The sequence below is a fragment of the Cyprinus carpio genome, chromosome A23 (genome assembly GCF_018340385.1).
Source record: "Cyprinus carpio isolate SPL01 chromosome A23, ASM1834038v1, whole genome shotgun sequence".
NCBI classification, from domain to species: Eukaryota; Metazoa; Chordata; class Actinopteri; order Cypriniformes; family Cyprinidae; genus Cyprinus; species Cyprinus carpio.
Window position 1 is genome coordinate 6,644,143 of NC_056594.1, and position 23,323 is coordinate 6,667,465.

General features: G+C 37.4%; 1 protein-coding gene across 5 annotated transcripts in view; it reads right to left on the reverse strand.

Annotated features, from left to right (window-relative positions):
* LOC109101060 (protein NDRG3-like) overlaps positions 1-23,323 on the reverse strand; it is a 53,960-nt gene that overhangs the window by 30,390 nt on the left and 247 nt on the right. For 4 of the 5 annotated variants that reach the window (XM_042712797.1, XM_042712799.1, XM_042712795.1 and 1 more), the window contains exons 2-3: positions 4,675-4,756; positions 1,425-1,457 (exon numbers count right to left, since the gene is read on the reverse strand). In XM_042712797.1, the coding sequence (XP_042568731.1) occupies positions 1,425-1,457; positions 4,675-4,731 (90 nt within the window). In that variant the 5' untranslated portion in view covers positions 4,732-4,756. Of the gene's footprint in view, positions 1-1,424; positions 1,458-4,674; positions 4,757-23,287; positions 23,307-23,323 lie in introns of those variants that run through there. The other variant, XM_042712796.1, reaches the window with a different exon arrangement.

Here is a 23,323-nt window from a genome sequence, read left to right on the forward strand (position 1 = left end):
CTCTCGCCTGAGACACCGATCCATTCAGCCAGCTGACAAACATGCAGACTGAGGATAAATTTAAACCTGTGAACACTGGCATGATCCTCGATCCTCACATCATGATAAATTACGGGATAATTTAGAGCACTCTTAAAATACTCCAAATGAGCTTCACTAAAGAGTAAAGACCAAACCTCAGGAAGATCAGATAAATGAGCTTCTTTAACACAGGAGCGGAAAGACCTGAAACTCAGGGAGAGAGGGAACTGTTAAGGGCAATTACTAAGGGTGTCTAGAATAGAAAATTCACTTCTCTTTATATGTAAAAAAAATACTGTATTGTGACCTTACCTATTTTAGTTAATAAAACATGCAAATCATGCATTATAGATTTTATGTCCAAAAAAAAAATCATGCAAATAAATTTCAGTTAAAAAAAATAAATAATATATATATGTATATATATATATATATACACATCAATACTCTTTATAAAAAAAAGTATTTAAGGATTTTTAAAGAAGTGTTTTATGCTCATCTAAGTATAAACATGTTTTACGAGTAAAATGTCACCAAGAAAACAGCCATGAAGTGACAACTGATGATAATTTACTATGATAACTAACTAAATAAATAAGAAATATTAATTTTTTTATATATTTTGTTGGCTATAATTTGACATGTCTTCCAAAAGACTGACAGTTTTCTGCAATCTATGAAACACTGTGGCAAGCCAAATTGGTTAAATCTAAGCAAAATCACCTACGCCTGTGATACCTTCTCTTAAAGGGGAACACTTTGACTTGTCTTGAGAAATTCCACATGTCCCTTAGTAACAGGAATTGCTTTTTCCTGGATGAAATTGGAGTACAACTGCCCTACACCTGCTGAGGATCAAATGCCATTCTGACCAGGTCTGAGACAATGGAGAATGGAGAGCACACTGAATAATGAAGAGCTGGTGAGCAGCACTACCAGCAATGTGTCCGAATCACCTCTTACTCCTGTAGAGCCCATGGCAGGAGAATAAACACAATCAACTGAAATGAGCCTTTAAATGTGCCAAAAGCATAATAAAAATAAATTACATATAGAAATCACTCAATTGGAGAAAATACCAATTAAAAAAAAAAAATGAAGCTAGGAGAAATAATAGTGGAATAAACGTATGATAATGAAGTGTGCTAACATCCCAAGTTAAATCTTGCTCTTCAGCAAATAACACAGTTGTGTTCATGGCTTGCTCTCCTCCTGCTCAACTCACCACCCACAAAGCCTCCCACACACCCACAGAACAACAAAGAGACACCAGAGTGAATTTCACTGCTCAACAGCGAAGTACAGGTCAAGAAACTTTCACCATCACACCGTGCTGGGAAATAAACCAACAGTGCAGAAAGAGTAGATTAATGACAGGCCTAATGACCACAGGAGACTCTTACCTGACAATCAAAGTCCTGGAAGTTCTGTCCATTCTGTGTGGAAAGAGAGAGAAAGAGATCAGCTGGGTCAGTCTGAAAGGGTTAAGCATGTGACGTTAAAATACCGTCATGCAAGGCACAATTGCCCATCTTACACCTGACATTAACATAAAAAAAAACCTGAATACTTGATCACATAATTATATTTTGTCAAAGACAGACCAAATTACAGAGCTGCGAGATGATTTAACTCTTGCCTGAAGTGTTGTGTCTTAGTTTGCACATAGGAGTTACCCAAAATGAATTTCACAATAATATTTTGAACAATGCTAATGTACTTTAAAAAATAATACAAATGAAACGTATACATTTTAAATATTTCAAAATCAAAGCATATTTTGCGCTTAAATTAAAATTAAATTAAATTAAATTTATGCATTTAGCAGACGCTTTTATCCAAAGCGACTTACAGTGCATTCAGGCTATCAATTTTTATCTATCATGTGCTCCCGGGGAATCGAACCCCCAACCTTGCGCTTGTTAACGCAATGCTCTACCACTTGAGCTACAGGAGCACTGTAAATTACGCTTAAATTCCAGTGAGGTCATGTTTTGTACTTGTTGGGACTGAATTCTGAAGAATTCACTTGTTTAAATAACTGAACTTTGTACAGTATGTACAGAATGAGACTGACGGAGCACATTCATCTGTGGTTTGTACTTGTGACCTCAATTAATAAAACTTTCATCTAAAATGAATTAGGACCATGCAGATGTTTTTAAAACAGCAAAGAGTATTTTAGACCCTGTTGTCCAAGACATATTTTACCACCAGTTATAAACAGGGCCAAAGTTTCTATTTCTTTCTGAATAACACTATTGGTCAAGCAGTGGAGTGACCACCAGAAGGAGTCACAAAACACATGTGGCCTATTAAAGAGATGGAAACACTGGGACATTAATACTCAACTGATTATTAATTATAAATGTTAACTAGATGTGTTCAATACCTGTGTAGGGATGTGTTTATGCTAAAATATACTAAAAAATAAATAAACATCTGTTGCGTTTCATCACATTTACTGAGCTGGCTTGTGCGTTTTATGTTTCATGCTTCAGAAATGTGCCGTAATTTCTGGTAAGGGAGCATAGTGAGTATCGAAACAATCCGGTTTTTGTGGTGCATTGTGGGACTTTTCAGGAAGCAAAAGTTCCAGTGCACTGGAAGGATTTCGCAATTCAGACAGCTTAAAACTCCCTGATCAGTGCCTTGACTACTGAACTAGTGAGCTGATTGAGACACCCATTTTCAAAACATCTTTTATGGAGCAGATTTATTTAGATGGTGGTGTTGCTGTGGTTCACAATTTAACCATATAAAGCCTACTTTATAATACTTGACATGCACATTTCTAAGACATCTAAATGATCAACAAATCAAAACTTTGCTGAAAACATAAAAAAAATCTACATTCAATTCAATTCAAGTTTATTTGTATAGCGCTTTTTACGATACAAATCATTGCAAAGCAACTTTACAGAAAATTAAGTTTCTTCAATATTCTAAGTGACCAAAACGATAATCTGATCGTTTTACTTTTTAGCAAGTAAAAAGCCTTTTATTATTCTAAAAATGTACATTTTACATTGCTAGTAATATTTCAAGATGAACACTTATTGGATTGAATCAACTTGGGTTTATGAGGAATGTTTATTTGTGCACCTCTCAATCATCATTGTATTGCATTATATGTTTGTCTCCCACAAAAAAACAAAAACAAAATACAAGCATGTATTTTATTGTCCAGATGTAGCTCGTCTTTGGCATAAGGTGGCAGCTTGGTTATATGAGCAAGGACTTATTTTACTTATGTCACCAATATATATAATTTGGGGTGTGTATGAAGAAGAAAACATGTTGTTAAATACCATTGTGCTTCTTGGTAAATATTTTATTTTCAAAAGAGAGAAACATATTAAATTAGAATTATTTGTTATGTTCCTAAAACATTATTATTTATTGACTAAGAATATGATATAAGATAAAAGCAGGCCACAATCAGATAGTTGGCAAAAATTTGCATTAATAAAAAAATGGGATAAAGAACAATAAAGACTTATTTTTTATGCTTTTCATTTTTTTTTTTTTTTTCATGTTTTTCTGGCTGTCATAGAGTAAATTTTCAGTGTAAATGTGAAAATGGCTGATATATTAAAGATGTATGTATTTGCAATGTATGTAATCTTTTTTTTTTTCTACCCCTGTTGACTTGTTTTTTTTTTCTGTTGTATATTGTTTTTTTTTTTCAAAAGAAATAAAAAAAAATAAACAATTAAAAAACAAAAAAAAAACAAAAACAAAATACAAGCATGTAAATATCATCTTAAGACATATTATTGGCAAATATAGAGTGACAACTGATATTTATATGTATTTTATGTAGTCTAACACTGCTGATTTCCATTACAAGCTATCAGAAAGTCATCTTACATTTAAATATCAGCAACTGCACCAAATTGCATATTTTTTGGTCAGTCTGGTCCTCTGAATAAAACTGATGTGTTTTTTTCCTTGAAGTACAGGCTGCATTTTCTTCTTTATCATAATAAGCCATAAAAGGCTGATGTATCAATTATGATGCTCAAGAAAAAAAAAACAAAAAAAAAAACATGCAAACTTTTTTTAGTTTTTGTAATCAAACTGTTCCAAAAAAAAAAAAAGTAAAACTATTATTTCATATGTCAGGCTCTACAGAGCCTTAATGAGCAAACATAAGGAAGCATGCACACTTTATATAGTACACACATAATTAAGCTCGTTCTTGAATAACAGCAGCTCATTTAAGGCTCGGTTTGATGCTGGTGATATCAGTGGCTGTGAGATTAGGACCCGATGACATTATACATCATCTCTGATCTCATTGCTCTGGTACAGCTCGGTATCCAAGGGTAACCGGACCTGAGACGGGTGCCTTGAGGAGTGTTGGGGTGAGATGTAGTTAAAGATTGAGAGGAGGAAGCACTGGCATTCACTAAGGATGTCCTAATTCTCAATATAATTTTGAAACATTTGGTACAAGACCCATGGTTCAATACGTGACTGGAAATTCTAGTTTTTTGGTTTTGATTTGTGAAAAAAAATTTGTGTTTTATTTCTCTCCAAACTGGCTCTGTTTAAAAAACCAAAGTATGTGTTGCACCATGACCTAACTGTATTTTTGCATCCTTAGCGTTTACAACCAGATGCCTCTACAAATGTGTGTGAACTCACCTTGTCTGTCAAGAGGGGTTTGATCTCGGTCAACTGCACATCCTGTAGCTCATCCATCGTCAAGCCTGACAGCTGCCCGTCACTACAGAGAGAGAGACAGGACAGAAATGGATTAGTACATCATTACAGTCAGCACTGACTTATTGACCAACAGGAAACATGGCTCAGCATGCCAAATGCTCATGAATACAGAGTTACAGTAAACAGGGCAGAAAGAGAGCGAGAAAGAAAGAGCGAGAGAGAGGAACTGATTTCTAACATCCCGCCTAATAACTGCCACCAAGCCCCCATTGTCCTGCTGAGCTCACCAAACCCAAATTCAGATGAGCTCATGTTTAATTCATGGTTTAATTCTCTGTTGCTATCCTGAAGGTCAATGCATGCAACTGTTTCAGTAAAGGCATTATGTAGGCTTATGTCACTCTTATAATGGCACTGGGTGACTTACTGAAGCTGGGTGGTACTGAAATAAAGTGTTTTTTTTTTTTTTTTTCCCTTTAGCTGCTCTCCATCAGGAATCAAATGTGCTGCTGCATTTTAGGGCAGAACGCAAGCATGCAAATGCAGATATGAATGTTTGGCCAACACATTAAAAGCACATGGCCCCTTTGGGCATACTTGAAAAGATGAAACGGCATCGGAAACTGATTTTACTGCTGTAACGAGACTCATTTCCTAGCCAAACAGGATATTCAATGAGAAAAAAAACGTGTAGCGTGACTTGACTTTATCCACTGGGACTTAACTGGATCATGAAAAGTGGGCGAACCCTACTAGAACGGGCCAACACAGCTTATATATGGCATGTTAATGTTGAGAATACCATGTGTTCAGACACCTTTTGAAAGGCAACAGCTTATTGATACTACCGTTCAAAAGTATACTTCAGATGCAAAATTCTCTTTTACATGTTTGCATATAGATGTGTCTTATCAGTGTGTGGACATAACCACCCTACGATGATAAAAATCCATTCACTCCTTTTTTTTAATCCCCAAAATCCTAAAGTTTTAATTTTCAAGCCGTTTTGATTTTCTGAGCAGTATGATGTCATCATGCTCAAGCCCCGCCCACGGCCGCTGATGGTCTCGTATTAGCATATTTCCACCCTCAACCAGTTATACTCTGTCTGACATTTTCTCTGCACTCGAGCAGCTGTAGCGCCAATGTCTCTTCAACAATGCAGGTGTTTTGTAGTTGGATTTAAAAGTGAACATAAAAGTCATAATTTTAATTCTAATATTCATAAAAACATAAAACATAAAAAAAAGAAGGTATTGGTCTTTTCTGATTTGAAACCAGTTAAACACCCTCCCTTCTTGTAATACTGCTGTGGATGGGACAAAAGGAAAGGACTTGCTGACACAAGGTTGTATAAATGTTCTGTACTCCTAGTGCTTCCCTGTTTAAAGGCTTTAGCCACTTGCAATGACTTGGCATTCAGTAAAATCTCTCTGCTGCTCTAAATCACATACATGCCAGGTCATATAAACTAATATTGCCTACAGTAAGTTCCCCTGGTCCCAGACTGACTGTCTGTGGTGGTGAGGATGCGAGAGGAGATTAACAAATGGATGTAAGGTGAACGCTGTGCCTCGGCTGCCATCCGCAGGAGGGCTGACAAGTGTTGACAAGGTCGCAGTCAGAGACAGAAAGCCATGTGTGTGTGTGTTAGATGGATTAGTGGAGTTACTCAGAGGGAAAATGTCAATCTGCCACAGTGTGTTAAGGTCACTGATTTGTCAAAAGACACAGTGAGACACGAGCAGTGTTGGGCTAGTTACTCAAAGAATGTAATATATTACTAATTACTAGATACTCCTTTCAAAAGTAATATTACAGTAATTACTAGTAACTAGTTACTGCCCAACACTGGACAAAAGTCACTGTCTTTATACTTCAGTTTCTAAATATAGTTTCTAAATATTTTTTTCTCTGTTATTCCATCCTTAGTGTTCTTCAGTACTTTACCATTATGGCTTTCTGAGAACAGGATGAACACATCTAGCATATTCTCCTTAATCAATGGAGACAGAGTGTACTATTTTGGGAGGGAAGCTGCCAGATGAGCTTCTTCAGAGCTTCTCAAAAGAACAATCAGAGCACTGACTGTTCTTATGTAACAAATCATTTTCTTGTGAAATGTAACATGATGTGCTCTTTTCATTGTGTTTGTTAAAGAAACACAGCAATATTAATATTTTATTTGAATATGAATAGCAGAGGGAGAGCTGGATGTGAACATTTCTACAAGGGCTGGTCGGTATGATGATATATAAATCATGCTATTTTGTATACATCACAGTTAGGAGTGAGTGATATGCATCATCTATGATAATTTCATAATTGTTTTAACAATGCTTGAGAATGCACGCTTTCACTGTGTGATGCAGCTTAATGTTGTTAAAGTCCCCGAAAATTAAGACATACAGGGCCACCATTATTTTTTTCTTATATTTACATCAAATTATAAAGTTAGGCAATATCACCAGCCGTTTTCCTAAATCTCTGATTTTATAAAACTAGCTCAATAACAGTTAAAAAATTGTCAATATTTTTGTTTTTGCTTTATTTTGTCAACTAAAATTTCCAAATGAAACCTCTGCAGAACTGTTTTGTATCTCTGAGCCACCAACACATACTGCAGCAGTGCTTCATTACTGAATAAATACACTAATTTTAACAAATCAGTTTTGATTTAATGACCAAACGATCAGCCATTTGAACAAATCATTTAAATGAATGACTCAACGAATTAACTCATTAACACAAAGGTGAAGCTCTTCATTAAAAAAAAAATGCATTTAAATCCATTACAACTATCTAAGAGTCTCGCACCTTTCCTTCCTCTCGTTTTATTCAAGAACCACCTTCCAGCCTTTTTCCCTTATAATTAGTAATGACGCTATAGGTTTGTGAAGCGGAGAGATAATTGCAGTTTTGAGAGTAGCTTCAAAGAGACAATGAGAATAGTGATAGTTGAGAGATATCATGAAGCCAAATGTTCAGAGGCTCTGAGGTTTATAATTTGAAATGTTTTTGTATTGATACAATAAGCTACATGAACTAAAAGTTCATTGGCCCCAATCATCTGTGCAGTGCACAATTTTGCACAAACGCCACATAATTATCACTTCAGTGTAGGGCTGGGCAAAAAAAAAAAAAAATCGAATGCGATTTTCATGCGCATCTCGTCAGTAATAAGTAGGTAAGTAGGTAATCTCCTACACATGCGTTCAGATCAGAGTATGTGAGCGGAGTGGAGCGGCAACAATTTCTCCTCCGCGCTCTGAGCATTTAATAATCACTTCACTCCCAATAAATGTAAATGGCACTCTGGGAGCGGCATTTACAACACAGAGCCGTAGTTCATTGACAAGCTACACAAAATTGCATTCAAAATAATTGGCGATTCATTTACGATTATTAACTACTAAATCACAGGAGTGGCTTTACTGAAGAGATGTGCATGAAAATCGTTTTTGTCCAGTCCTACTTCAGTGACACTCATGACACCTCTATTATGACAAAAGCACCGATCTCTTTCCATTCATCTCAGTCTAGTCATAAGTCTGTTTGTGCATGAGAAGGAAACAGAGTATCATTGGTCTGCAGATGAACAGCTCTGAAATAAAGCTGTCATTTCAAACTGAGATTGAGGAAGGAGGTTATGATTCACATCATGCCATATACTGTGTCATGTGATTAATGCCACGGGGTTTGGAAGAGATGGACAACTGGATTACACACACCACCACAGGTGTCCCATGACAATTAACAAATGGTAAGGGAAGAAAAGTAAGTGGTAAAAAAAACACACACAGCTCTGAAAAAAATTAAGAGACCATGCCAAAATGATCAGTTTCTCTGCTTTTACTATTTACAGGTATGTGTTTGAGTAAAATTAACATTTTTGTTTTATTCTATAAACTATTGTAAACATTTCTCCCAAATTCAATCCTCTCCACCAGTCTTTCACATTGCTGTGAGGTGACTTTATGCCACACATGGTGCAAAGATTCATGCAGCTCGGCTTTGTTTGATGGCTTGTGACAATCCATCTTCATCTTGATCACATTCCAGAGGTTTTCAGAGGAGTTCAGGTCTGGAGATTGGGCTGGCCATGACAGGGTCTTGATCTGGTGGTCCTCCATCCACACCTTGACTGACCTGGCGGTGTGGCATGGAGCATTGTCCTGCTGGAAAAACCAATCCTCAGAGTTGCGGAACACTGTCAGAGCAGAAGGAAGCTTTCTTCCAGGACAACCTTGTACGTGGCTTGATTCATGCGCCCCTCATAAAGATGAATGTGCCTGCTTTCAGCCTTTCTGAAGCATCCCCAGATCATCACTGATCCTCCACCAAATTTCACAGAGGGTGCAAGACACTGTGGCTTGCAGGCCTCTTCAGGTCTCAGTTTAAACCATTAGATGACCAGGTGTTGGGCAAAGCTGAAAATTGGAATCAGAGACGGTCCAATCCTTATGGTCTTTTGCAATATTCAGCCTGGCTCTTTAGACTGTTTGCCATTCTATTTGTAGGTCACTTGATATCATCCTATGTTTGTTGAGTGACATTCGAATGAGTTGGTGGTCATCCCAGTCAGTGGAGAGTCATTTTTTCCCTCTGCCGGGCAGTAGCTTTGTTGTCCTCAATGTCTGCAACTTGACCTTGTTCTTGTGAACCGCTGTCTTTTAAGCAAACTGACGCTCACTGTAACCCTCCAGTAAAGCCAGAATTGAACTCACTCAAAAATGTATTTAAACCACACTCAAAATTTTTATTTTCAACTCTTTTGGTCGAAAACCTCAGAACTGCTAGATATAAACTGCAAGATATAAAGTTGCAGTTGCATGTTTATAAAGTCAGAATTGCAAGTCTGAGGTTATTTCTTGCAACTGTGAGTTTATATCCCACAATTCTGAGAAAGAAAAAAAAAAAAAAAACAGACGCGTGAGATGAAAACCAAGATAGATAAGTCACAATAAAAAATATTATTCGGTTGCAGAAGCTGGCGCCCATAGGTTTGAGTTTGTTCCTGTAAAGTGTAAAAAATAAGTCAACAACTGTTTTTCATGTCATTCCCCTAAAATTATGATTTGCAAGTCCACAGGTAGGGCTGTGCAAAAAAATCGAATACGATTTTCATGCGCATCTCATCAGTAAAGACGCTTCTGTAATTAGTAGTATATCTCCAGCAAGTGCGTTCAGATCAGGGTTGCCAGGTTTTCAAAACAAATCCTGCCCAGTTGCTTCTCAAAACTAGTCCAAAACTAGCCCAATCGCATTTCCAGGAGGTTCCCAGATAAAAATTGCATCCCGGGGTTAAAATATAAGTTTTTTGGCAGGGATGCAATTTTTATCTGGGAACCACCTGGAAACGCGATTGGGCTAGTTTTGGACTAGTTTTGAGAAGCAACTGGGCAGGATTTGTTTTGAAAACCTGGGAACCCTGATCTGAACGCACGTGCTGGAGATATACTACTAATTACAGGAGCGTCTTTACTGATGAGATGCGCATGAAAATCGTATTCGATTTTTTGCACAGCCCTATCCACAGGGTAAAGTTATTCAGCTGTTTATTTTATTTTTTGTGCACTCCCCAACAAAATCACCCCAATCATTTCAGAACAATTCATTCTTCCAAACAGCTATAGCTATTCAAGCTATCCTGATAAAATTACTGTTTTTATCATGCTCTAGTCAGGTGTGTAATTTCTGCATTTTCCAGAGTCAGAAAAATAATGAAATACAAACGAAATGGGTATTAAAAATATTCCTACAGACTCTTCTGGCTCAACTTCAAACATAAGCTATTGGTTGCCATGTCAGACCACTCAAAAGAAAAACCTGGTCTTCAACAGACTAAAATATAAGTGCCTGGAGCTGGTGATTTTATCTCCCAATGACCTGCTCCAAGCAGCTATATTGTTACTATGACTACAGATGTTCGTCTTTAACAAGTGAGCAGAGGTTATTCATAGGCAGAATCATGGGGCAATTTCAGATGTTCAAATGAGAAGCTTTAAAATATGGAAACAACTTATGCATAAAGAACAAAGAGAGAGATCCATTTAAAAGCAAATGCAAAACTAAACTACCCATGAGGTTTGTGGTCTTGGTCAGTAGAAGTATTCATGGAAAACAACCAAATAAAAGAATGTGTTGACCCATATCCTAGTATGATGCGGAGAGATACAAACAAAGCCTGTTTACTGCATCCAAATAAACTAAAACAAACCAAATACACTAAGCAACAGCGTACGTATTAGCTGCACTAATCTGTCTGTGCTCTAATCAGCTCATGGAGAAACGGAAATCTCACCCTACAACAGGGGATTTGAGTTGATGGAAGTTTAACATGCTTTGGGTTCTGACGCAAGATTTAAATTGAAATGGACCTGATTCAGTTTCAAATTGAGTCAGCTCAATCAGAAAGAAAGGTATTTTCAACCACTTGCTTCATCTTAGGAAAGAGATGTTCACCCAAAAATGTTATCATTTCCTCACTCTCATGCTGATCCAAATATGACTGACTTTCTTTACAACTAACCTTAATAAACCCATTTCAATATACTGAAAATGTAGCCAGAACAGTCTTAAAAAATATATATATATATAATATAATAAAATAAAATAAAAATGCCTTGCACCTTCTACAGAAGAAACAGGATAGAGAGACAACAGTTATCTTGGGAATTGAGATTTTTTGGGTGGACAACTACTTCATAAACACTCATCATCTTGACAGTTGTTGTTCTCCTACAACGCTTGCTAACAATGGCTCGAGTAGAGAAACTGCTGGAGTCAAGAGAGAAAAGTGGTTTGAACATCTGCCTTTTTCTCAAGGCCATGTCCATCAGCTCCACCCATTTGATTATTAGCATGCTCAAGCCCGCCCATTTGCCATCACCACACCAGCTGATAATGCATCAAGATCAGAGGGAATGGCAGTAATTACTGCATCCTTCTCCCAAACTCTCTCTACCAACATCATTATCATTTTGACTATCACTGTTATCCATCATAGCAAAATGACCATCACTACCATCACATTTATAAGCAGGCTGGCTGTTAGCCACGTCAACAGTACACCTTCATCAGATAAACTGTGGCCCATTTCTAGATGTTGTTTAATGAGTGCAAATAAACGAGCTGATATTGAATTGACATTACTCTTGTTCTGCTGTAAAGACTTATTTTCATAGGAATTAGATTAGGGTTATGAAATAGGAGTCTGCCATTTCATTTTAGCAAATTGCAGCTCAGTTACAAAATCTACCAAGTTGCTGCACTGCTTACAGCCTACATGCTTCAACAGCAGCATCCAAACTAAAAATAAAGAAACAAATACACTTCAGAGATTCAAATCATGATTAAATTTAATCCAGGTCACAAGAATAAAGGCACAATGTAAACATAAATATACATGACACAAATTCTGGGGTAAATATTATAATTTTTTTTTACTTATTTTAAACTTTTTTTTTTTCTGTACTAAATTATTAATATTTATGATGATCATTTACCTTGGTCCGTCTGCCACCTTGGATTGTTGCACTAAGATTGTCACAGTGTATTCTGGGATTGCATTTTTGAGATTAAGTTTGGGGTTGAATACGACCAAAGGAATTTATTTTAGATGGTTTTGATACATGCATTTTGTTTTGGTATGCATGTATACTGAACGACTGCACCACTTTTTTAACCACCGCATGTGCATAACTTCTGTGTGCAGAACCTAATTTGAAACGCTGAGCTTCCCTTCTAGGATGGGACAACACCATTTATGTTGATATACTTTGATGTTGTGAAAGCATCTGAAAAAATAACAGAACAGAGTGTGCTTCTTTGGAAAAAGCCCACAGCCCCAGTTGTCCTAAACATGAGATGTGCTTAATTAAGTTTAAACAGCTCATGAACCATTTAATACATTTCAAAACTGTTTTATTCTTTGTATATCTTATGGTTGTGTACCTCATGCAATCATGCAAGTGTCTGTCTATATTGCATCTTGACAGCAAGCAAGTCTGTTAAACTTCAAACACTTCACTGAAGAAATGCCAGTGCACAAACTGCATCCCAAAGTGGAAGCATTTTAAATCTCTTCCCCCATTTACAAAAACACCATAAACGGCAGTATAAAGAGTGTGTTGCAGCAGTATTGCCAGACTTGTTTTAAGACAGAGCTATAGCTTGTTTATTCCCCCATCGAAAACATCCAGAAATGTCATTTTGTGTACTGTTACAGCCCTACCATGCACTGACCCTAGAACATACAGGAACAAACTGCACTCCATCTCTGGAAGAAATAAAACCACAGAGATGAAAATGAAAACAATCCACTCAGTTTACAGTGTGTGCACAGGCGTAAACTCTGTAATACAGTGGCAAACCGGGCAAAAGGGCAGATTGTCAGACAAATCACTTGGCCAGGGTGTGAGCCAGGCCACAGAGACATCCCACTATCCATACTGCATGCACACACACAGACACAGACACACACACACACACACACACACAGAGACAGCACAGCACTGGCAGGGAGAAGCCCACTGTGTAACAGGGATTAACCTGCAAAGTCCAAAACTCATGCTGACCTTAAATTATGACTGTAAAGCTTCTGAAATTTTGTCAACTTCCCATCTACTTCATATTTCATAAAGCAGCACTGCCAGTCAAGAGCTTCTTCATGCACTGCAATACAGATATAACTAATGAACAGAAATGTTGAGGAAAACAAAGTCTTTATGATCGCAGTCACAGTGTTCTCCATTGCAAACCAAAGAACAACTCTCCTCTACGACTGCGCTCCCATTTGTCTCCTGCGCATGTTGTTGTTCATTAAGGTCTCTGGCGTCTTTCTGTTAGCGATCTCATTAGTGGCATCCTGCCAGTGGCAGAATGGAGCAGCTGCGGAGAGACCCCCTGCCTCTCTAACCACACACACCATGGACAGAGAACAAGCAGATCTGATGCCCTATGGGCTTACCGAAGCTTTGGAGCAGAGTCTGGCCGTCTCCTGACACCCACATAAAATGGGCCACTTGGGTCGATATAGGGCATGTATTATGATAGATGAATAATGCCGGAAATGTTGTACTGTGTTACTGCTTGAGGTCAGAGATTCAAAGACAAAAGAGGCACTGCCGCAAAGCTAATTTCCCATGTTTCATGGCAGCAGATTTTAATGTTCGAAGACAAAGCTTCTGAATTATTACTCTGAGGATGAGTGTGAGACTACAGCATTAGTGGTGAGATCATAGACTGAGGTTGGCCCATAACCCTGATTTAAAGAGCTCGACTAAACATTCCCTAAGAAAGACGATGGTTTTGTCAAAGCCACCAATCAGGTTTTATTGCTGACAAAATATCGACTACTCTCCACATTTCCATTTTTAACTCTTAAACATTGATTGGTCTTGGCACAATTTCACATTTGAGTCTTCTGCAAGTATAGCTCCTAAAATTTAAATCTTAAGCAAGTAATAGTTCGTAAAATTAGAAATATCAGTCATTAAAAAAAAAAACAAAGAGACGATTTGAAATGAATTAAAACATTATATAACATAAAACTTAATAAAAAAAAAAAAACATGAAAAATTAACAGATTGATACTATAGATAGCACAGACCAAAAAAAGCAACATAAAATGTCATAAAAGTAGCTCAAATGGCCATTCCACAAGAAGGCTTTGTGTTTGGATCAGGGCAAAATTTTATGGCAGTAACACAGGGGATTGTGTAGGGCCCTGCGATTTTTGTGATGCAAAAAAACGCATGCTGAATTGTGCAATCCAGTCATAAAAATTTTATTTACTGTATAACATGAAATGTCATGGAATTTGTCAAATTTTGGATGAATAAGTCAAAAGTAGGGCAGTACACCTCAATCCAATCGAGATATACTCTCCATGAATATTAAACCGCAAAAAACCTATTTAGATAAAACGATGTCACTATGACATGAACTTTACTTCATGAGCATTATATGCTTTAATTTGAGAAAAAAAAAAATATTGCCATTTCATAAACACACAAACTTAAAGGACTTCAAAACAACCCATCAAAATAACTGTTCAGTTTAACTGGCTCTAAAATTAGTAGTATAGAATAGAGCTGCTCTCCAATTCCAAACAAATTGTTATTGTGTTCACATGGAGGCATAGCATCCTTATATCCTTTCTGATCTACAGTAAGAGATGGGTCTTTTTCTTTGGTATGGGAAGTCAATGTCTACAGAATATGAAAAGGAAAAGATGCTTATTTGCAGCATTATGTAACAAAAGCTCTTCCCTGCTGAGTATCTACTTTCTGTATTTCCAGGATCAGGTAACACTTTAAATAATGTTGGTAACCAAACAGTTGATGGTAGCCATTAACTTACTGTAATTGTTTTGTTCATACTATGTAATTCAGTGGCTCCTGTCAACTGTTTGGTTACACACATTCTTTAAAATGCCTACTTTTGAGCTCAACAGAAGAAAGAAACTCATACAGGTTTGGAAAATCTTGATGGTGAGTAAATGATGACAGAATTTTCATTTTTGGGTGAACTGTCCCTTTAACTACCTTTTTTTGTGTGTACACGAGAGAAGCAAAGTCTGATTCATAAATGATTAATTTGAAAAATAAAGAAGAGTTTATATCCTCATTACAAACTAAAAATGAATGAACCTGTCTTAACTAAATCAGGTCAAATTTTAGGAGCAGTTCATGTATAAATTCAGATCATTTCAACGCTTCTCCAAGTGTATAGCCATGGCAATGAGTGTAAATCAATTACAAAGACAGACTGTGGCATCCCTGGCTGTTGGGAGCGTTCAGCATTACTCATTCTACAGGCACATAACTATAAACAGAGCTGACAGTGTGAAAACACTAAGCTGTGATTAGCTTTCAGCACTTTTGTCATGTTCACAAGTGCCAAGAATGCTACAATATGACTAAATCCCAAATAGAGTCTTCCACTAAATCTGGGGGTCAAAAAAGAACAGAAGAGAGGACTGTGTCTCTATGGACACAGCAGGATGATAACATCTGACTTAAATTATGACTTCTTAAAATAAACACTGAAACACATTTGTTGGTTAATAAGATCCTATACCACGGGACTGTTGAATGCTCGATTCTGATTAGTTGACAAACAACTATTAATTATGTGGAAACATATGTGGAACATGCATACAGCATGTTGTTCCAAACCTGTGTGACATCAGAACATAAAATCAGTAAAGCAGATAATTGTTAATGAAGTGTTGATCACTCTTATTTCTAATTCAAGCCATTTCTTAATTAGGTATTAAAGTACAAGTGTTAAAATCTAAAGCCAGTAGTACAGAATAGAGCTGCTCTCCAATTCCAGCCAAATCGTTATTGTGTTCACATGGAGGCATAGCATCCTTATATCCTTTTTGATCTACAGTAAGGGATGGGTGTTTTTCTTTGGTATGGGAAGTCAATGTCTACAGGATATGAAGAGGAAAAGATGCTTATGTGCAGCATTATGTAACAAAAGCTCTTCCCTGCTGAGTATCTACTTTCTGTATTTCCAGGATCAGGTAACTGGACCTCAGTAAACCAGCCCTTTCAGAACAGTACAGCAGCATCTACAATTTCAGCCAGGCTGAAATACAGAGAACAAGCCAGGACTGCATGTTATATTGAATTCACTCAAGCTGGGAGCACAAAAAATGTCCTTTAATATGATGAGAATATTATGGCTGTGGCAGTAGATTTTTCTTAAGAAATTAGCTTTCTAACAGTTGTAAGCTAGTTAAAAACTGTATTGTCATCCAATAGATACTGGAAGGCAAGATGATGGACTGAGCTGTCATGTTTCAGACATGAGAAAACTCAGATTCTGTGGATATCTCATTTTCATATCCTCTTATAAGAGCTCCACCCTTTCACTCAAAAAATGGTTGGACATTCACATTTAATGACCGAGAGACTGGTCATTAACTGGTGAGGCAGGTTAAAAGAAACTACAGCTCCCACATGCCTTTTTTTATGAGGAAATTTGATATTTGCTTTCCTATTTTTTATGTTCTGTCTTGTCGTGCCTCACTAACTGTAGTTACAGATATAGTGCCAAGGGACCCAGTCCTGAGGGGTCCCATTCCTGAAAAGCTTAAGCAATTAGGAGTTTCAGATTTGCAATCATGAGTTTAACAAAAGGATACATATGTAAGTTGGCATGAAATTAAATATTTCTATGTTACCAATATTGAATACTGTGAAGGATTTCATCCAGGTATAAGCTTCTTCCCCTTCTTATCACTTATGGATTACAAAACACGTTACAAAAATGTGGACAAAGATTTCGACCATAAAATACAGAGGGACTGATGAATGTTTTGACAGGTATTTTTTTGGTTCTTTAATACTGTGCTTACTGACAAACAGCACCATTTGGTATTCAAAGGTAAAGTAGCTTATCTTTAATGTATTGACAAAAAATATGAAAAATACATTTGCAGCCATTGAGATTAACAATTCTAAAATACATAACATTAATAATATTAAAAATGATTCATTATAATTGTATGCATATATGTATGGACGTATGTTTTGTTCTAGCCTAAAGTTTATTTGTTATTATTGTGTCAAAAAGGAGAAATATGTTCTGCTGCATATTAGTTATTAAACACTTAAACCTGCATTGGTTCATCTCTACATAATGGATAAAACAAGTCCAATGTAGCTAAAGGAATGCTGGCATAGCATGTAAATATCAAAGTAATCCTGCTGTCATCAAAACAAATTTATTATGAGGCATGCAGTGATGGGGTTCTCATTTATCTAAATGATTCATCTGCTACCTTTCACACAGAGATCTCGGAAAATACACAGATAATGTGTCCCATGATTTGTCCCGGGATCGTTTGATTTCGGTTCATTCACACTGCCAGTGATTTTCCAGAATCTGTGTGTGCGTTCACACATATTCCATTAAAGACCCCTTAAAAACACGTTACATGATGTGTAATGTCACGTGTACGTTTCACTAAGTTGGTGAATGATCTCAGCTTCAGCATGGATCGTGAGGAGCTCCCTGATCTCTGCTTCATTCCAGTTTGCACATACAGTATTTTTTTCCTTGTGAATGTTGATCTGCCTTTAAAACACCCGGTAAAAGAGCAGCACCATAACATGCGTCATCACTATGATACACCCTTTACAACATTGGTCCAGGCTTTTGTTCACACAGGGCTCGTTTAGGGGCTGATCCCAGAAATGTTACTAGGTCCCAGGATCAATCCCGTGACGTGTTTGCGTTCACACAGAAAAGGCACTCTGGCAATTTTCTGGGCTGTGTGAAAAGGGTCCTAGTCAGCCGTTCCCACTTCCCAGATCAAACAAACAGGGCTTAGAGACACTCACTCACATCTGAAACAATATGCTGCTACAGACAGATTCTGATCTACAGGTCCTGTTGTGCCAGCTGGTTTCAGTTGCTAGCTCTCAGTATGTCTGTAACAAAAGGATTATGAAGTCTTTTAAAAGACTAAAACAACTGAACAAGTAGCTCATTAGACAAAAAAGCCTATTAATACAATTAGTACAATGAAAGAAAATGACTCCAGCAAGCTTCCATTTCTAGCTGGATTGCTGTCTGACAACTGCTTTTCTTCTTGGAAAGTGATCAGATAGGTGCGGACAGATAAACAACAAGCCCCTGAGGAACCTCAGTTCCACCAGTCTACTTCTCCAGGAATCCAGTGGAGGCCATGAGCTCTGTCATCCCATGGGGGACGCCACCAGAAATAGAAGCAGGCGTGGATTGATGGAGGACTGTGGGAAGCATAGCCAATGGAAATAAAGGAACCAGAGAAAACACACAACAGCTGTCACCCAGGGAGGTTGTTGGCATAGCAATGGGAAGAGGGAGAGCCGAGTAAACCAATCAATAGAACAACAGTGAAAACAAGTGTGATCTGTCCAGCAATGTGCTTGGGATTTACATAGAGGCCTATCCCTTTCTGCTATCTATATTAACACACACACACACACACACACACACACACACACACACACACACACACACACACACACACACACACACACACACACACACACACACACACACACACACACATACAAACAACAACAACAAACATTGCAGGAAACAGTCCAAACAGTGCGGGAGACTTTGGCTCCTCTAATAAACAAAACAAAATCCAAAGAACATCGGCAAAAAGACCAAAGGCCAAAACATATGCCGTTTCTCAATACAAAGTACACCAAGTTCAGACTTGCATCTTTTGCGTCATACTTCAGATGAATTATATGTTTAACTACTACAGAGACATCAGAGCCAGTGGCACATGTCAGAATGACTAGCCAAGGTAAGGCTGCTCTCGTGGGATACATGAGCACTGAGCGCCCGGTGATCGCCTGGAGCTCACATCTCTGAAATCTTCAAATAGAAAATGTATCTTTATAAACAAACCAGAGATTTGAGTTTTAAACAACTACATTATAGCCTGAAAATTCTTAAAACTACATTTCAAGACATAACAACAGTAGTATTTTGAAAATCATGCAGGTTTTCTCCTCTGTCATTAACGCTCGTTGGTTGGAGTGAAATGCATTCTGGGACACCTGGCTGCCTCAAGTTCGTACAAGTCACCTCTTGATCCATCCACACTAAAAGGGGCAGAGCAAGAACACATCAGGGGATTTGAACTGTACTTGGCCAGATGTGAACTTTAAATTGGAACAGTACTTGGGCAATGACTGATTATGTTTCACAAGTCCTTAAGAACACAAAAACAGACAAGAATGCATATCGAGAAATAACCTTAGAAACGAACTAGCATTTTAGCACATAAGATTCCATCATCCTCAGTTCAGTGGGGTTCTGGTTAAATGCCTGAAGTAAAAATTAGGGATTAGAAATGTATAGTCCTACAAAGCTATTATTATGATCAGAGCATGCGAGCAGATCATAGCTGGGAAGACTGAAAGAGTGTTGAATGCTTAATAGTAGTGACGTTGAAGTCATGCAGTCGTGGTGTAATTCATTTATATCCTACATTTAGCTTTTTACTTCTGCCAACCTTATTTATCTAAGCTTCAAAATTCATAGTGTTCATTTCTGAAGATTATCATGATAAACAAAACGCGAGTCAAAAACTTTTGTTGGTCAAAGGGCTTATTGTCTGCAGTAATCCTAAAGTAAATGGAAATAAATCATATTTGTTTTTGTCAAGGGAACCAGGGTGATGAGAACTTCCAGGGTGGCCTACAAAAATACATCATGAATTCAGTGCTCTGTTGAGCAAGAGCTTTTCATGTTTCAGGTGCCTAACAAAGAACAAAAGCCACATGTCTAACATACAATTTCATAATCTATGCATCTGAGTGCTCCATTAGAGCATAAACCATGTGCATGATGTAAGCTCCTGTAGTCATGACAGAGAAACAGAGAAACTCCACTGCAGGAGTGAAATAAAGCAGATCAAACAAGTCCTACTGAGAATCGTCCTCATGGGGACAGATATGAGCAGGCTTTAAAACACATCCAGGTGTGCTCGTAAGCTGCATCAGCAAGTATGCCAAAAGCTTCACATGGCACAGCTTGCACTGCTTTGGTAAATGAAGGGTTCACAGTGATGGAATGCCTCTCTTTGACAAACCCAGTCATCTAATTTCATGAGAAACTGACTGTGAAAATGGTGGCAGACTGATTAGCACAGCTTACGTTGAGGGGAAAAAAGTAGTATATTACTGCTACTAATAACTAATGCTAGTTATATAAAATCTGAATCAGGATAGAAATAAGCACAGATCAAGCACAGTTTACAGTAAAAACAGTAGTAGTATTTATTTTTAATGCCATGTCAGCATCTAAGGCTGACATGGCAAAAACTTAGTTGGAATATTACAAGGGTTACATAAGCGCAAAATAAAAACCAAACAAACACAAAAATACAGCAGTTAAAATAATACAAGTTTGTGTAATTAACAAATTATTATAAAATATCGAAAATTTTTCTGGTAAAATCTTACTAAAGAGTGAGTGTACTTTATAAGTATTCTACTTGCATTAAAACCAGGACAGTCCAATAAAATATGTTTAATGAAAAGGGGGGTCTTGCAGAACATGCATAGAGTTTAGTCTCTGCCTTTAAGCAAAAAGGAATGGGTCAGTCTTGTATGGCAGATACGACACCTCGTAAACACCACAGCAAAAATGGCTGCCCACTGCTCCGGGTGTGTGTGCGTCTGTGCACTTGGATGGGTGAAATGACTTGGCTTCATGTCACACCACTTTCACTTTTTAAGTGAGATTGGATGGATTTCATAATTTATTCTTTGAACATGTATTCCACTCTTCTTGTCCCAAACTCAGTCCTGGAGGGCCGGTGTCCTGAAGAGTTTGAGTTTCAGGACTGAGTTTGGGCACCCCTGGTTTAAGGTCTGATGGAGGAATCTGACACTCTTCAACTTCAAAATCTATAGCCTCCTACGCAGCAAAGTTAAAACGCACTTAAAAAAACTTCATTTTTTTTTAACACAGCAAATTAATTCACAAGACATTAATTAAATTAATTGATTGACTTGAATTATTTTTATTATTGCGATGTTTTTATTAGCTGTTTGGACTCTCATTCTGACGGCACCCATTCACTGCAGAGCATCCACTGGTGACCAAGCGATGCAGGGCTCTATACAGTATGACCACTTCAGTCACATTTATGACTGAAAATTGCTATGAAAAAAAAATATTTAGGTGCTCTGCTGCGACTGACCTAATTGAAGCTCATGACATGTTATATAAAATACAATCATATTAAATGTATATCGGATTAGTGAAAGTACAACATAAAATGTTAAACAGAAAACAGGATTTCAACAGAGAGTCAATTTTTGTTTTTCAATAACACAACAGCCCAAGCACTGAAGTATGAAAACTTCATATAATGCAATGAGGAGATGATGTTGCACTAGAGCAGCAGAGATGAGCAAACTCGATCCTGGAGGGTCAGTGTCCTGCAGAGTTAAGCTCTAACCCTAATCAAACACACCTTCAGGTTCACACACTTGGGTTGTGCTGATAGACAATAGTACCGTGTATCGACAACCTGTGGCTGATGCCTTTGACGATAGCAAGATGATTATTCTTAATATTATTAGACTAGTATTATTATCTAGGTAATATTAAAGCTTTTTTGTTCCATCATATTTCTTTTTCCAGTGTTGCGCATTATAACCAATCTCAGTCTTAATAACTGAGGAAAGTAAGCATTTTAATTAGCAACTTACAGTGTTTCTATTAAATTGTTAAGTTAAATACAGTCATATTAAAAATATTTTATGGCATGACATCCATATGCTACTTGAGTAAAAAGATATAGTTAATAGATTACAGTAACATTAGGCTGCTTTTAAGCCTTACCCTGGAGTTGGTTCATGCTCCGGCTATGAATCGAAGCAAGTAAATAATTAAATAAATGAATATGATAATATCATGTATCGGCGATCTCACTGGCTGACGATTGGACGATATGACTACGGAGCATATCGCCAAACACTACTACACACATTTTAATTAAATATGATTTATTTATTTATTTATTTATTTAAGTACAAAGACTGAAGATCCTTTTTTGACTACAGTGCAACGAACTAATGTAAATTAGGTAAATCTATCTTATCTTGCCATGCAGTCTCTGCACCTCAATTATCATTCATTCAGTGAGTGCTGTACCTTTACAGTCTCATACTCGAAGCACACGAAAGGTGGAAATCCTAATGATACACCGAAAAATAAAAGCTATAAAATCTGAAACACTGGAAGAAATACAGTAAACACACTGCTGAACATAGTGCCTTATTGCTTACATATATCATATAATTGCTACCTATAGCTGGCAGCCATCAGTGGGTAAAAAATAAAAATAAAATAATTTAGCTGTCAACATGTTCCAAGGAATTTTTCCATTTGGCCTACTTGTGGGTGAATAGCCTTGCACCAGAGCATCTGGACTCAAGTCACTCATCTGATGGCTTTGCTGGTGCTGTCGTTTCTCTCGCAGTATTTTGGGAAACTGGGTTAAAAGCCCTTTTATGAAACACGTGCGCAGATGCCCACCGATCAGCCCTGTTGCTCTGCTTCTATGGCAATGCAGCATCACCCATTTAAATCTGATCCGAGGACTGAAGCTGTGTCTTTTATGGACACATTTCAGACAGAATCGAGATTTTTGTTCAACACACAAACATCGTGCGGTCTCTCCCTGTCTGAAGAGACTGAAGTCCAAGCGGATCCTGGATCATGGAAGTTAAGCTCAGCTCCTCAGAGTGATAAACCGCGGTTAACACGTTCAAACTAACAAAACTAAACACTCAATAAACAGAGTGCTCAAAGCATAACACAACATGTAGGGTCACTTACCCAATTTAATCCAATAGTTTGATTTTACAACCATTACGTTACGTATGGAGTAAATATGACAGGACTACCGTTAGCTGGTGACGGTTATCAGTCTTGTACGCTACACATCCAGGCTTCAAGCGGTTAAGAGGAAAGAGACAATAATGATACCGTTACCTCCCTCCGTGTCTATTCTCGACGAAACAGCTCTGTTTTTAGGTAACGTTACCGTTATTGTGTCTCGTTCGTCGGTTGTGTCGCGTTA